We start from the raw sequence: 15900 nt of genomic DNA on the forward strand, positions 1-15900 counted from the left end.
CCTCGGCGTACGGGAACTCGAAGACTTCCTCTCTCTTCTCTTTTTCTCCTCCTTCTTCGCAACGGCCTCAGGTTGTCCCTAAGCGGAGGGTTTGTCGGGTGAGGATGAAGCCTCAACCTCGTCCACTACCTGAAGCTCAGTGGTATTGGGCAAACCTATGAATGAAAGAGAGCGACTTTGTGAAAATAACAGTTGAATATGAAAGGAAACTTGATAGGGGGGAGATCACTCACCATGGGAACGAGCCTCCCACATGCCCTTCGAGAGTTTGCGCCATTCGCACTCGAAGTACGATAGCTGTTTACATATCCCCTTGACCCACTCTTTGAAGTAGGGAACTCATTTGGGGACTCGGGAAACCGCTACACGATGGTATAACGAGGCAATAAGGAAGAAGAACAAAAATCCAAAAGAAATTGTAAATACTCAAATAGGAGAGGTACTTACGGGCTAGGTTCCACTTTTCAGGGAACGGTAGGAACTCAGGGGGAATGAGATCCTCGGTTTTCACTTGAACAAATCTCCCCTGCTAGCCTCGATCCCTATCTTCTTCAATGCTCAATAATGGAGCTTTATTTGCCCGACAAACGAGCTTGATTAATCCCCCTCGAAAGATTCAGGGACCGTAGAGATGAAGCAGATGATCGATGGTAAATTGTGGTGTCTCAGTGTTATTGACAAAGTGACTGAGGAGGATAACGATCCTTCCAAAAGGACGGGTAAATCTGCCCGAGGCAGACTTTGTACCTTTTGCAAAAGTCGAGGACTATGGTATCCACAGGGCCAAGTGTGAAGGGGTATGTATAAGCACTTAGATACCCCTCCACGTGTGTGGTGATGTCCTCATCAGGACAAGGGACAACCACTTCTTTGCCCTCCCACTTGCAGTCCTCCCGAACCGTAGGGAGCGTGTCCTTGGTAATGGAGCATATGTACCTCCACACCTCCTCACCTCGATCCCCTTGCCTGAAAGCTTTTTCGACCTTGAAGTCATTTTCTATAGAGCAGCCCCCGGGGATGAAATTCTTTAGAGGAGGTTCCGAGGCGACTTCAGGTATGACTATCTTAGCATCCGTGGCCGGGTTAGAAGTTGAAGGGACGGTCTGTTAGGGCACAGATTTTGAAGTCTTCGCCATTGAGCTCTGGGAAATATGAATGTATGAAGGAGAGTATGAAGATTTGAAGATGATGATGAAGATTTGAAGGTCAAACTTAAAGGTTCAAGGATGAAGTATGGAGATTTGAAGATGGGAAGATGAAGATATATGGATATGAAGAACAATATATGAAAATTTGAAGGGGTTAAGAGCAAGTGAAAAGTTCAGGGGTAAATTAAGAAGTTCTCGAATCGGAAAGTAAAAAATTTAAAAAAGGACCGAAGATTTTATGGAGAAGAGTTAATTAATGCGTGACGTTTCGCATTCGAGGACGGTCATCCGGCGACTGACATGTGTCCGAAGTCAGAACGACACGACTGATGGGACGTTTCACTGACTCGTTGACCCGATTACAACGTACGAAAGAAGGAACCAAGGTCAATTAATTATTTCTCGTCGCTTCGATAAATCTGCTCTCCGAAAAGTGAGGGGACCATCTGTGTATGGGTAAAATCGGGGGTAATGTTATTCCCGATTCCCCAATAAAGAAATGAGAGGGAAGCATGATCTAGTGCAACCTCGAGCGAAGCCGAAGGGTCCCTTGTTTCGGAGCTCGGGGGGATGAACGGTGCATCTGGGATCGAGCACGGCTAAACAACGGATCCGGATCAAGTAAAGTTTTGAGACTAAGGAAAAAGAGAAACGGTTGAGCATGACGAGCATAGAGCCATAATATTCGCCCTCAACCGGATATTACGGCGCAAATCCCGTCCCATATCAGCTGTAGATCGACATTTACCGAAAAAGAAGATTTTACCATATTTAGACTTGTACTAGGATTGAAATTCTCTTACTATATAAAGGGGGAATCTTTTTCATTTTAAACCACTGTAGACACGCACATCAAAGTAATAAAAGTTCATTTTTGTCTTCTAGCTACTATTCAAAGTGTTCTTCAGTTACTCTCTTCTTAAATTGCAACCGAGCTCATATCGAGGGTTCGATCGGAGCCGATTTTCAGTGTTCAACTTAAAACCAGACTTGATTGTTTCATCGAGATTGGGTTGATCGTTTATTCTCTCTTCAATTTGATTATTTGTTGTTCTTAGATCATACATATTAAATTAAATCACGTGTTCTTTAAACCGCATACAAATTCAATTGTTATTCGTTTTTAATTAAGGGTAAACATTTAGAATGATTTTTGGAAAACATATACTCGCAGCTTTTATCTAACCATATTTCTAATTAGATTTTTGGGTACTTGCTTTTTTTAAATTAATGATTTTGATTTTTGTTGTTGGACGGAGTAAAAGAAATCGGCTCGAAGGGATAGATAAAGCTATACTGTGAAAGCAGCCTTAAAAGCGAAGATATCAAAATGAATATGATTTTGATTGAGAATAGGAGCATGTCTTATCATATATCATTGCCCAACTTTTACTTCCAGAAACTAACATATCTACAACAATAAAGGTGCATACCCTACAAAACAAAGATATTTAAAAAGAAACAAATCAAACTAGAACTCTATGGTAAACCCTACTACTAAGCTCCGTATTTTAAAAAAGAAAAGAAAAGAAAAACACCGTAGCTTTCTACAATTTTAATATGAATAAATTTGCATATAGAAGATGAGAAACTCGAGTGATGAGGTCCTTAATAAATACGGGCAAATTGTTTTTGCAAATTGTTCATTCATGTTTCTCAATAATAATCTACTATAAACAACCAACGAAGTTCTGATGCCAAGACGTATCCACTAAAGCTAATACTCGATTCTAACTAACTCTAAATTTACGACTGTCATGTGCTTTATGCAGATATTCACGATATCCTCTATTCTCACGAATTCAGTTCTCGATAGTAAATGAAAAGAGTGACCAAGCTAGAAGAGAAATCGCCCCAAAGCAAAGAAATTCATTTTGCTCTGAAATGCTTAGAATTTGCTTTAGATTGGTGCTATTGTAAGAGCATTAGCTCTTCTTTTATTGTTGAAGCAAAATGCGGTCTTAACAAACAACAAGATCAATCTTATTTCATTCTGTTAAAGCAACTAAACTTGATTTATGATTATCATAAATTATACTCCCTCTGTTTTAATTTACGTGACTTATTTTTCTTATTAATCCGTCTGAAAATAATATACATTTTATATTTAAAAAATAATTTAACTCATGATACATGTTTTATTTTGACGAGAAGCTTTATAACCACACTCCGGTTCCACTTTAAGTGATCTTTTCATGCGTATTAAGAAATTTACCTTTTAGCATTAATTAACAATTAAATTGAACATACTAACCTTAATTTGCTCATTGAAAATATAACAAATTATTCTTAGACTCTTTACTCCAAGGAAAACTTTGGAAAGAAGAGTTAATTTCTTCTTAATATCTGAAAAAATCAAATATTGTGGATCACAAAAAAAAAAAAACCCAAAAAATCACTTAAAATGGACCGAAGGGAGTAAGTATTTAAGACTTCAAATTTCAAATGTTTTATTGCCACACGAATATTATGTAATATTTAAGACTATAAATTCTAAAAGTCTTCTTTTTTTTCCCCTTAAATTACGTGTCAAATCAAACTTAAAGTGACGTAAAACGAAATGGAGCGAGCATTCTTTAAGCTGAAATGTGGTTTTAGTTCTATAATCCAAATAAGAAAGTAATTATCTAATGCATAACGTTAACTAAGTGCAGTTCTTTTTCTACGACGGTCCATATGTAATTACGTACATGCAACTTTAGCTTGCTTTTGTGTTTCAGTGCAAATTTATGTTGAGATGGATAATCAGTTGCATAAACGGCCCAAGGAAATGGAAAATAATAGTATCAGTCTATTTCTTTCTTTCTTTTCCTTTCTTTTAAGCGTCGAGGAGGATTAATATATTTACGTTAATTTTGATTAACAGAAATATCGAAATGGAATAACACAAAAGAGTTTATATGGCAAAAGAAGAAGCTCTTTCTCAATAACACACGTTGATACTAAATAGATTGAAACAAAGCAGCAGGAAGTACAAGACTACATTTAATACCTAATTAGCTCGCGAAATAAAGATTCAGCTACACTCGATCGATATGATTTTTTTTTCCCTTTTTCTTTGAGATCATAATTCATCTAAAGATTCCTACAAGTGAATAATATAAATATCAAAATATCAAAAGTGAAAAAATAAATAAAAAAGAGAGTAGGTAGGATTTGATAGGGCAAAAAGAGATCTTCTTCTTCTTCCGAGATACTTATCATCTTCTCCACGTCTTTCTAGCTTGATTCTCTCTTAGACTGCAACACCTGAATAAATATATTATTATTTACTTAATTATAAGAAAATATATAATGCGTAAATCTTTTGTAAAATTCAAGAGGCAAGAAGTGAATATTTATTAATTACCCAAAAATGGAGAATCAATGATGAATTAATATGAGGACTTGTTACCAGCTATGTCCCTAGGTGCATTGCATCTGAAACACTCCATCCTGCTGGCAAAGTTGTGCTCATTGCACCCTAACCTGTTTATTATAATTTCAAACATTTTTACAACAATGGGCTACAAAAGAAAAAATTGAGCCTAAAAATTCAAATATTTAATGTTTCAAACACATGCACGCCAATTGTTTTAAATAGGACCAATAGCTGTACTTTCATCCATCATTCTTGCTTATGCCCGGGAGTTATTCAAATCAGATAGAAACTACTCTACTTTATTTAAAGTTGGTCACTGAATCTAACAATCACGATCTTTTAATATTATATTTTGGCTCGAGGAAGAAAAAGCGGAAATTGAGACAGACATTCGTTTTTTTGTTTGTTTCTGTAATACAAGTTTTATTTATTTACTTTTAATTTGAGTTTAATTTATATAAACTTATATTATAAAGTATCAGGACTAGATATCCATAATACGTACGGGTTTACTTAGGCACCAAGACTACGAATGTATTGCCTTTGGTTTATACTGAGACTTTAAGATTGTATTTACCTGGTGCAAATCCAGTCACCGGACTTCCATCCAGAACGGCTGCCGCCACTAGCACTACCGAAGCCAAAGCCTCTCGGGCGGGACGACATCATATGTTCAGCGTCAAAGCCGCCACCGCCACCGCCACCGCCACCACCAGAGGACTCATCCTTAAAAGCACCGCACTTGAAGCAGCTCGAGCGGCTGGCAAAGTTGTGTGCGCCACAATTTCCTACGGCGCAGTACCAGTCGCCGGGTCTTACGTCAGGCCCGGTACTGAAGCCGAAAGCGGAGGAGCCGCCGCCTCCTCTTCCCCCAAAGCAGCTTCCAAAGTCATGACCGTGACGTGGCTCTCCACATCTTTGGCATGACTCTCTTCTTTGGAAGTTCAAGTGCTGGCATGACCTGCAATTCCAGTCTCCTGGTCTGCTCATTTTCTCCTTTTTCCTGCCTATAAATTCATATTATTGAGAAAATTGGTCAAATTATGAGCACTTAGGAATAACTAACCAAAAAAAATACTACATGATTTTTGTATGTACGCAGCATTAAGTCTCTTGATGCTTTCTAGGTAATAATATTTGTTTAAACAGAATTTTATTTACTATATCATCAAAATTCAAGTCACTTAAATTAATTATTAATATTGAATTAATTATCTGAAAAATAAAGCAAATGTTTGTTATAACAGATAAAATTATCCTGAAGGTATAAAACTGGTTAAATTCATAAAAATTTAGGGGAAGAATAAAAGGTAAAACAGAGAAAGAGCCTTCGACTTTATTCATATAATTTCATGTATAAAACAACTGTCACTAATGTTGAAAAGGAACATGGAAAGAGAATATCTGTTTCCATTTTGATTCTAAATTGAATAGTGGGCAATAAGAGATTCTAAAAAAAAATTTCAAACGACAACTGCACGGTCAAATTAAGTTTGTAAGCAAAAAGTTGTCTGGATATTTTAAGTGAAGATATATAAAGCAAAAGTTTCGAGCCAATTTTGCCCTTAGCACTCACTAACTACACCATTAGAAAAGAGAGAGAAAATAGGGACAAATTAAATAAGTGATGATCACTTCACTACTGCATGGATATGTATAATTAAGGAAGAATTTTTCAAGAAATGAGTTGCATAAACAAGGGGAAATGCTGACCTTGGAAGAAATACAAAATAAGTAGAACACAAAATAAGCTAATTAAGATAGTGGCTTCTTTTGTTTGCAGGAGTAGGAGAAGTAGAAGAATAGATTTTGAATCTAAGAAAGAAGTTGTGGATTTTGGTGTTGTTTGCAGAGGTTTATATACTGCAAAGTTCCTCGAATTTCGAGAGGATAAAGGCAGCGGTGGGATGTTCTTTTTCTCGTAATATTCTTTCACGTAGCTTAATTAGCCTCCCTTTAAACAGTAGAATCCCTACTAAAGGAAAACAAATTTTAAAATAGTACGTGGAGTAGTAAAAGAAAGAAAAGCGAAATTAAAAAATTATAAAGAAAAAGAAATTTGAAGATAATGGAATTGTTTAATTTATCAAATTTGATAAAGTTTTCTTAGCTATGTTTACAGCATCTTTTAAGGCTTCAAGAGATGGGAATATGGATATATGTGCGTGGAAGCCTCGAAACAAATACCAACGAAATCCATGATATAATTCCATCAATACCCTTAATTACACATAAAATAATCGAACTTACAGTTTAGTTGGAGAAAATCCACCAAACTAATTAAAAGAATCCTCAATTTTCACTGAATATCCTAAAATTAATATTAAATTGGCCAAAATCAGTGAAGGTTGTCAGAAATCATCCAAATACATTTTAAAATCATTTTCTTCTTTTAAAAATATATCATTTTTAACTAAAATAATTCTTCCTCATATATCCAAACCGTCACATGATATCAAAGAATTGATTGTTTTTTTTATTCTTTAAGAAGTATATACTAGTCTATGAAAGGGTAGCAGGACTCAAATTTACTGCTTGAAATAATATCAAGAGTGGAAGGACTTGTTTGACAACATAAGTAAAACACAAAGTGAAAGGAATTAATCATATGATCTGTTTAATGCATGAACTCTTTGAAGCATGCATTAAAAAAACCTTTGACTAAATTATTTTAGGGCCCTTAATTTGCTTACGTGGCCAACAACATAGGGCCCACACAAGTCCCACATGGAAAAATGCTTGCTTGTTAACTCGTGATTGGATAAGAATGAAACATGAACTAAATAGGTTTCGACCTCAAGCCAGACAAAATGAATATTCCGTTTATTTTTATGCTCTCAATATTGACCCCCACAACTTATTCTTATCTCAAATTTCACCTGCAAAGGAGGGGTCACGTCCCCTTTTCAAAAAAATAAAAAAATAAAAATCCTAGAGTCCCACCTTGTTGTATTAAGGTAAGGGTCGCTATACAGGGGAAAAATGGTCATACCTTTAATATTTTCTTTGAATATTCCATTTTTGTACTTGAGGGTCAAAGTTGCATAAGTAAGTCAAAAGGACACTCATTGACCACATTTTTCTTTATATCGAACCAATGTAAGGGGTTACTTTAGTCATTATAAACTAATATGACACCAATTTACTATTCCTCAAGGTCATTTGTAGCGGAAAATATAGTTCCAAATTTCTATTATGATGTTTTGTGCAATAGACAGTTTCTTTTAATTCTTGAATCATAGAAGAATTACTAACAATCAATTTGGTATATAATGTTTAATTTCTAATGGGATTAACATACTTTTAACGTAGGTCGTCGCAAGAAATAAAAAGTTAAGTATCTATATATTATGATGGATTTAAACTATATATACTGATAATATAAATTTTTGTAATACCTACAGTATTATTTACATGTGATAGTTAGTTATTATTTTTATTATGTTATCTTTAACGTTTATCATAGAAATTTATTTATAATTATGTGAACACAAAGATTTATTTATAATTATTTTATATATATGTTTTACATCGTTATCGTTAGTATATGAAACATAAACTATATATATTAAAATTTACATCAACCCAAAAATAGGATTTAATTGGTCATTTTAAGAAATAGTATCACCAAACTTCATTCTTCTCCCTTGTAATCCCCTCAATCCCCACCCACACCCCCACCCCACCCCACCCCAGAATAAAGAAACGTCTTGATGGTAAAATACAGCAATAGTTTTAAATATAACAAATAAATGAGCAAACGCTCTAGCAGATATCTCTCAATCTAGTAACATAAGAATGGGTGATTGTTGGTGGTGGTGGTTGGGGGGGGGGGGGGTGTTGTTTTTCACGTAGGAGAAGGGGGTAAGAAGGGGATGCGCACTCGTGTGTGTCAGATTTCGTAACGTATTCGAAGCTGAAATCGAAGCCCAAGTTAAAGTTGCATGGCTACACCAATCTATGCAAGTACGTTGGATATCTTTTTGTTCTTTAATATAATAATAACAAGACCACATATGAATGTGATCATTATATTATCTTTTTGTTTTTTAATATATATATATATATTCATAAATATTTATAAATATTTTATTGAAATTTCAATTATGACTATATAATGGTATTACCTTCAGATCATTATGGGATTCATAAATTTTAAATCCATAATTCGCTTCTCATTCTCGATGTTTAAAACTTACTCCATAAGGTCCATTTTAAGTGATTTTTTGGTTGTTTTCACACATATTTAAAAGAATCTATCTTTTAGCATTAATTAACAATGTAATTTGATCATATTAATCTTAATTTTTTTATTGAAAATACAACAAATACTTCTAGGCTCTTTACTCTAAGGATAACTTTGAAAAAATAAAATTAATTCTTTTTTAATATTTAAAAAAATCATATATTATCAACCATAAAAATATATTAAAAAATTACTTAAAATGGACGGGAGGAGTAACTCATAATAAGATGGACTTAGGTATAATTAATTCCAAATTAGAAATTCATGGGATGAGAGAAATAAGGAGGGTGGATGGTTCAAAATTGGACAAAGTGAAAATTGGTAGATTTTCGATAAAGATAGTCGAAGCTGATGATGGCATAAGGGAGTCTTCGAGGTCCAATTTGACCATCTTTTCTTTCTTTTTAGTGTAATATCTTTTCTTTTTCTTCCAAGCACTACATTGGCTTTTTTGCTGTCATTTTTTCTTTTCCCCCTCTCTCTCATTCTTACATACTATTTGTTTTTCTGAATCATTTCTTTTTATTTCGCGTAACCGATAAAGTTGCTGTCATGTGACCAGGAGATCACAAGTTCGAGCCGTAAAAACAGCCTCTTACAGAAATGCAGGGTAAGATTGCGTACAATAGATCCTTGTAGTCCGGCCCTTCCCCAAACCCCACACATAACGGGAACTTAGTGTACCGGACTTTACTTTATTCTTTTTCTTTCTCTCTCCTCTTTTAGGTGTAAAGATAGGAACCACCAAGCACACCATTCTCCAAGAAATGGAACTCTTGAGAGGCCAAACATAATTTTTCAAATGATGATTTCGAAAGAAATAAATACTCCTTACTTAGTAACTAAGCCCTCTTCCCCATAGGCAGCACTTGTTAAAATACTACTACTTTTAGCATTTTTTTAAAACATGAAATTTCTCATTAGATACTGATTTTCAAACTGTTAAAGTGTATAATTATCTCGTATAAAAGAATTTGAAAAATTAACCTATATAGACGCTCAACCAATCATTTAAACTAAAAGTAATTGACGAAATATATATATATATATGTATATATATATATATATATATATATATATATGTATATAATCGTGTATAATCATTGTATAGCCTATGTGTATCGATTATATATGGAACGTAAACAACAAATCTAATCGGTCATTTATGTAAAGATTCAAAGAATTTTACGTGCTTGGTCCATGAAAAAAGAAAGAATCATGGATGAGGGGCATATGAAAGACATAAATAAATATATATTAGTGTACTCTATCTCACAACTTAAGAATTTAAATGAGATAGATTACGTACTTAAATACAACTTACTACTCGAAAGACTAAAAGAATATATTTAACATAGTTTCATCTATGTATAATTAGAATTTTTTTGCTCTGATTGGCAATTTCATATTTTATAATATTTTATAATATATTATAAAAAGTTAGACTAACAAAATCTTAGTATTTACGTGGACTGCTGTTAAATTAGCTCTCCGAAAGATAATATAACCAAAATGAAGAATAAAGAGAGTAGATACTATATTACTATTAATAATTTAAGTTCACTCACCTCACCCCCCTCCTCCCAAGCAAAGGAACCACCCACCATTTTCTTGGGGAGTGGTAAAGAGAGCTGTAGCAAACTGTGAAAAAGCAAAAAGAAAGGAAGAATGATTCGATTCTCTTTGGGAAATGCAAATGCTTCCCATTTCCTCCATGCAATGAATATAACGTACACATTAATGTTTACTTTCTCTCCCATTGGAAATTCCTTCACAAGATGAATGAATAATTCCTCTAATATTCCTCCCAAAGTGATGTTACAAAGAATACATATATAGGCTTTTGACAAAGCAACAACCCTACAGTACTCAAGCAATTGATTCTTGAAATTACCAAAATATACCATTAATTTTAATTTGCTAAAACTAAATAAAATTATCACAAGCTAATTGTAGTGATACACACACTAGCTAAATATTTTATTTTACATCATTATGTAAGTCAGGGATAACTATTGTTACGATAACTGGAAGAACATTTTCCTCAATCTCAACGCCATAAGGATCGAAAGTTTCAAATGCAAATTGGAGGGAGATAAGTAAAATTTTCATATTTAACCTAATAAATTTGAGGAAGAAAATAGGAACATGTTGTCCTTATAATCCATATATTTATTGATTTCCTGCATATATACTAGCCGGGATATGGTTAAGAACGAAGATATATATACACACACACGGAGCAAGGTGGAAGTGGCCTACATGATGAACAAGATCGGGAAAGCGAGGTTGAGATGGTTCAGGCATATGAAGAAGAGGTTTGCAGATGTCCCAACGAGGAGGTGCAAGAGGTTGGCAGTGGCAAGTCTGAGAAGAGGTAGAGCCCCAGAGGCGGATCTAGAAATTGAAGTGTATGAGTTCCTACCGCAATTTTAAGTCAATATATTACAATAACCGAATTAAGGAACGAGTATCAATATCTAACATATATTTAGAAAATAACAAAACACTTAAAAACAACATATGAATATAAACATTATCATTACAATTGTACTCGACGACTTATCATGTTTTGAAAATGATCAATGATCGCATCATTAGGTACACTTTCAAATACTTCATCCTCTATATAACAAACTAATCAATCATTAAAAAATTCATCACCAATTCTGCTTCGCAAGTTATTTTTAACATACTTCATCGAAGAAAAAGCTCTTTCTACCGCTGCAGTAGCGACATGCAATATCAAACTTAACTTCACAAGCAAATAAACAAGTCTTCAAGTCATGTGCAAATTTGTTTTAACCAATGTCTCTGAAAGATCTCCAAGTCTTTTCAAGTTAGAGAATTCATTGCCCGCCTCTCGCACATAGTCAATATAGATGTCAAGCTCAAAACTAAGATCTTCAAGCATAGAATCAGTGAACTCATTCGGATAGTGTGTAGCAAGTTTCATAATCTTGTCTTTATCATAATTTACAAAAGAATTATCTCGACTCAAACTAGCCATACTAAGAAGTAGATCAATATTCACTTTATTGAAATGATTGTTAAGCTCCGAAAGTTGCAAATCAATAATAGCATAGAAAACCTCTGCACGCAAATGATAAGAATATGTACCACTTGATTTCTTACGCTTTGACTTTCCACGAACATAATTCATATTCATTTCTGGGATCACAATACTATGCTTGACACAAAATAACGAGACGTCTTTTATCAAAGAATTCCATCTAGAATCTCTCATATCTTGCAATTGTCTCTTTGCAAAACCAACAAGCTTCATTGCACTTACAATATCTTGATCTTTTTTTTTTGCAAAGCCATATTTAAATCATATGTAAGTGCCAATACTTTTAACATTAAATGTAATATATACACAAAGTCATAGGATCTTATGTCATCCACAAGACTTTTTGCCATTGATCTCTCGTGATAATTTGAACCGTTAATTGCAAGACCTCCAAGTACATGAACAATTGATGAGAATAAACTAATAAAATTATGCATTGTCTTAAAATGAGAACCTCACCGAGTATCACCTGCCCTTTGAAGTCCAAGTTCTTGATTTAAACCGCTTCCTGTATGAATTTCACCAAGCACTAGTAGTTCCTCTAATTTTTCTGCTTGATCATCTCGAAGCATCTCCCTACGCTTAAAAGAACTCCTAACAATATTTAAAACATTTGTAAGAATATCAAAAAATTATTCGTCCTCATAATATTTTTTTGCAACAACTACAAGAGTCAATTGCAATTGATGAGCAAAACAATGTATGCAATATACTGAAGGAGTATCATTCATAATCAAAGTTTTAAGACCATTAATTTCTCCCTGCATGTTACTCGCTCCATCATAACCTTGTCCCCGTATTTGAGATTTACTCAATGAATGTTCCAAAAGCAAATAATAAATTGCTTCTTTTAATGACTTTGCAGATGTATCTTTAACATGAACAATGCTAAGGAATCGCTTAATAACTTTACCCTCTTTGTTGACATAATGCAAAATAAGTGCCATTTATTCCTTATGAGAGACATCCTTAGACTCATCAACCAATATCCCAAAATAATCCCCGTTCAAGTCTTCAACAATTGCTTTCAATGTTTCTTTTCGCACAAGAACTCATAATGTCTTTTTGTATATTTGGACAAATCATAATGTCATTTTTGGAGAATTTTCTAACACAACTTTCTTTACATCATCCTTCTTATTTACATACCACTTTAAGAGATCCAAGAAGTTGCCTCTTCTTGTAGAAGCTTCACGTTCATCGTGACCCCGAAAAGACATTCCTTCTTTCAAAAGATACCTTGCAACATCAATTGAGGTATTCAGGCGAACCCGATACTCACTTTTAGTTTTCTCGGATTGCTTATCAAAAGATGTTAAAATAGATTGTGCTTGATTCGATAAATTTAGCATCATCTTGAAACACCGATTATGAACACTATTCACTTCACTCACATGTGCGTTAAGCCTCTCTATACCTTTATTCCAAGCCCTAAAACCATCTTTTGTAAAAGAATATATCCTCCTATCTCATTTTTAAACAAATAACAACAAAAGAAAAATGCTGCATCTACTTTAATACTGTATTCTAACTATCCAAAATATGAAGTATTAAACCATTCCGGATTAAAATGACGTAATTTTCCACCAAAATTTATTTTTGGAAAAATAAAATTGCGAGGCCGACAAGGCCCTTTTTGAATGTAATGTCTTCTCACTCGGTCACGTAGATTAAGAGAAAATTCTGAAATTTATTTTCTTTCACCAAGATTAGGTTTAAGAAGATTCTGATCCAATATAATATCTTTGTGTGATGGTTGGGAAGAATTGACATTATCATTAACCACTGGACAGGAAGGAGAGCTTAGCGAAAGAGAATTAGAAGTAGAACCTGAAGAGGTTTGCGGCTTGAAAAATCTCTTGATCATATCGAGTCTCACTAAAATGCCCTACAAATCATAAGACATAAATTAAATATTACAGATGAATATAAGAGGAAAATAGCTAAGAAATATTATTTCATATAATATAATATAAGAGGAAAATTGTTATTTAAAAAATATGAAGGAGAGAGAGGACCTGCAATGAATCACTGCTTGTCTTTGATAGGCAACAAAAGAAAAGTCAAGATTGAAGAAGAACGAAGAACCAGTGGCTCAAGTCTGCAATAAGATATTTGAAATCCTAACTCTTTTTTTTTTTCAATGTTTGATTTAGGTATTTGGGACAAAGCAACTTTTGGGGACTTTTTGATGTGATTGTTTCTTTTTAGGTTCACTTTAATCATCTATTATTATTATTATTATTTAAAAAAATAGACTAAAGTGAAAGTTGTACTACCTTGACAAAAAGGGAGCAATATTTGTATGTTTGATGTCTTCCCTTAGTGGAAGTACTGCTCAAAAACCAAAAGATATAATAAAAAAGACTTATGGGGACTCGAACATGCATTAGCAAGAAGGAAAGCGAGCCACATCTGGGTTCCAGAATTTACCATTGGACCAGAAATGCATTTTGAAACTGGGTTCCCATATAATTATTGTTATATATTCAATAGATTTCTTAATACATACGATCTACACAAAATCTACTGGGTTCCCGGGAACCCATACATATTACTATATGTCCGCCGAGGTAAACCAAAGATGTATTTGGAAGTAGTGATTAGACAAGAAATGAGACATCTTCAAGAGGACATGATCCTAGATAGAAAGGTGTCCAGATCCAGGATTAGAATAGAACGTTAGTAGGTAGCCGAACGTTTTCTCTCTTTTATGTGGGAGAGCAGGGCTTTAGTTTGGAGCACCATTATTTTCTGTTCTCTTTGCGCCTTATCTGTAGTACTAGTTCTGGGTACGCGCGTTGCACGTATATTTTAATATCAATTAGTATTAACTTTTTAAAAACTATATAAATATATAAACTTGACGTAAAAATGCTATAAATACACAAGAAAAAATATAAATGAGTTGTCCTTTTGACAACAACAACAACAACAACAATAAGTAAAAAGATGGAGAAATTAGAGAGAAAAATGAACAAGAGGGGGATAAATGTGAAGTGCTCTTAGGTTCTTCGACACAAATATAGTTCTATCTTTTCAATGAGTAAAATAAGTAGAAATTTAGAATTAAGTCCATAAGCGAGAATTGAGAGCAATGGCTTAATATTATTCCACTGAACTAAACTATTATATAACTAATTTCATCCTTATGACTATTAGAACTATTTCAGTAGACTGGTAACTATTTGAATCATGTTCGACATAGAATATATATATCATATATGATGCACTGTTGCATATTATTATAAGAAAAAATATATTTGTTAGATTTTACTAAAATAAAATTTCATAATCCAGATTTGGATTTAAAAGTCCAAATATATACAACTGCTCCTATTAACATTCAAAATAAGTTCCATGTATGTTATGCATTAAATTTTATTTTTTTTAAAAAGGCTATGAAGTGACAAATACGCAATCCTCCATTTACACAAACACATATTTTTATATTCAACCCATTACACTGATCCACTCTTCTCCTAGATCCCATCCCTTTCTGTTTCTTGCTTACTATTTCTTTAGCTTCATTTACCATAACTACAGTGGCATTTAAAGTAGAGTGGAGATGTAGGATATTTCTTGACACTTTTAATTTCTAATTAACTAATATATTTACCTATAAGCTGCACCTGATTTTCTCCTCTTTTCACCTTTTTATTGTGTGTGCATAATTAATCTTTAGTTTTCGAGCAGTCCCGCTAGAATCTACGATGATTCAAATTTTTCACCCTTGCAAGATGAGTGATTTATTTTACCTTATCTTGATAGAGTAAATGGTTATATAGTGATTCTAGGAAAAAAAGGAAACGAAACGATATATATGAACGGACAATCAATTATGTATAATTTGCATTAAGTAGATGAATTTGGTATTGTATTAAATATTTTGAATGAATTTAGTCTATAATTGATGTATTATTCATGCAACTTATCAAATTCTCCGGATCCTTTTATAGCATTTAAGGGTAATGTTATTTGGTGTATATAGGAATAATTTATTTGTCTTTCAATCTTTTACTTTGAGGCTTTCCACTTATACTATACATATTTGTTAGAATCCGTGCGTAAT

At 33.5% G+C, this 15900-nt stretch overlaps 2 protein-coding genes across 4 annotated transcripts; both read right to left on the minus strand.

The window, feature by feature from the left end:
* Nucleotides 1-4067: 4067 nt before the first annotated feature.
* Nucleotides 4068-6355, minus strand: LOC104099699 (RNA-binding protein involved in heterochromatin assembly dri1). Of its 3 annotated transcripts, none has more exons than XM_009606770.4 (4): nucleotides 6223-6355; nucleotides 5087-5516; nucleotides 4543-4616; nucleotides 4068-4397 (listed from the first exon to the last, which is right to left on the minus strand). In XM_009606770.4, the coding sequence occupies exons 2-4, from the start codon at nucleotides 5497-5499 to the stop codon at nucleotides 4384-4386; spliced, it is 501 nt and encodes a 166-aa protein (XP_009605065.1). In that variant the 5' UTR covers nucleotides 5500-5516; nucleotides 6223-6355; the 3' UTR covers nucleotides 4068-4383. The 3 variants fall into 3 exon arrangements, with proteins under 3 accessions (XP_009605065.1, XP_009605063.1, XP_009605064.1); XM_009606768.4 differs by having other exon boundaries at nucleotides 4498-4616; XM_009606769.4 differs by having other exon boundaries at nucleotides 4259-4388; nucleotides 4498-4616.
* Nucleotides 6356-11534: 5179 nt separating this feature from the next.
* On the minus strand, nucleotides 11535-15366 carry LOC138897783 (uncharacterized). The gene is made up of 5 exons (XM_070183795.1): nucleotides 15294-15366; nucleotides 14108-14162; nucleotides 12978-13292; nucleotides 12298-12422; nucleotides 11535-12061 (listed from the first exon to the last, which is right to left on the minus strand). Exons 1-5 carry the CDS (start codon nucleotides 15364-15366, stop codon nucleotides 11535-11537), a joined length of 1095 nt encoding a protein of 364 aa, XP_070039896.1.
* Between the last annotated feature and the right edge of the window lie 534 nt (nucleotides 15367-15900).

This window comes from Nicotiana tomentosiformis, chromosome 8 (genome assembly GCF_000390325.3).
Source record: "Nicotiana tomentosiformis chromosome 8, ASM39032v3, whole genome shotgun sequence".
Taxonomy (NCBI): domain Eukaryota; kingdom Viridiplantae; phylum Streptophyta; class Magnoliopsida; order Solanales; family Solanaceae; genus Nicotiana; species Nicotiana tomentosiformis.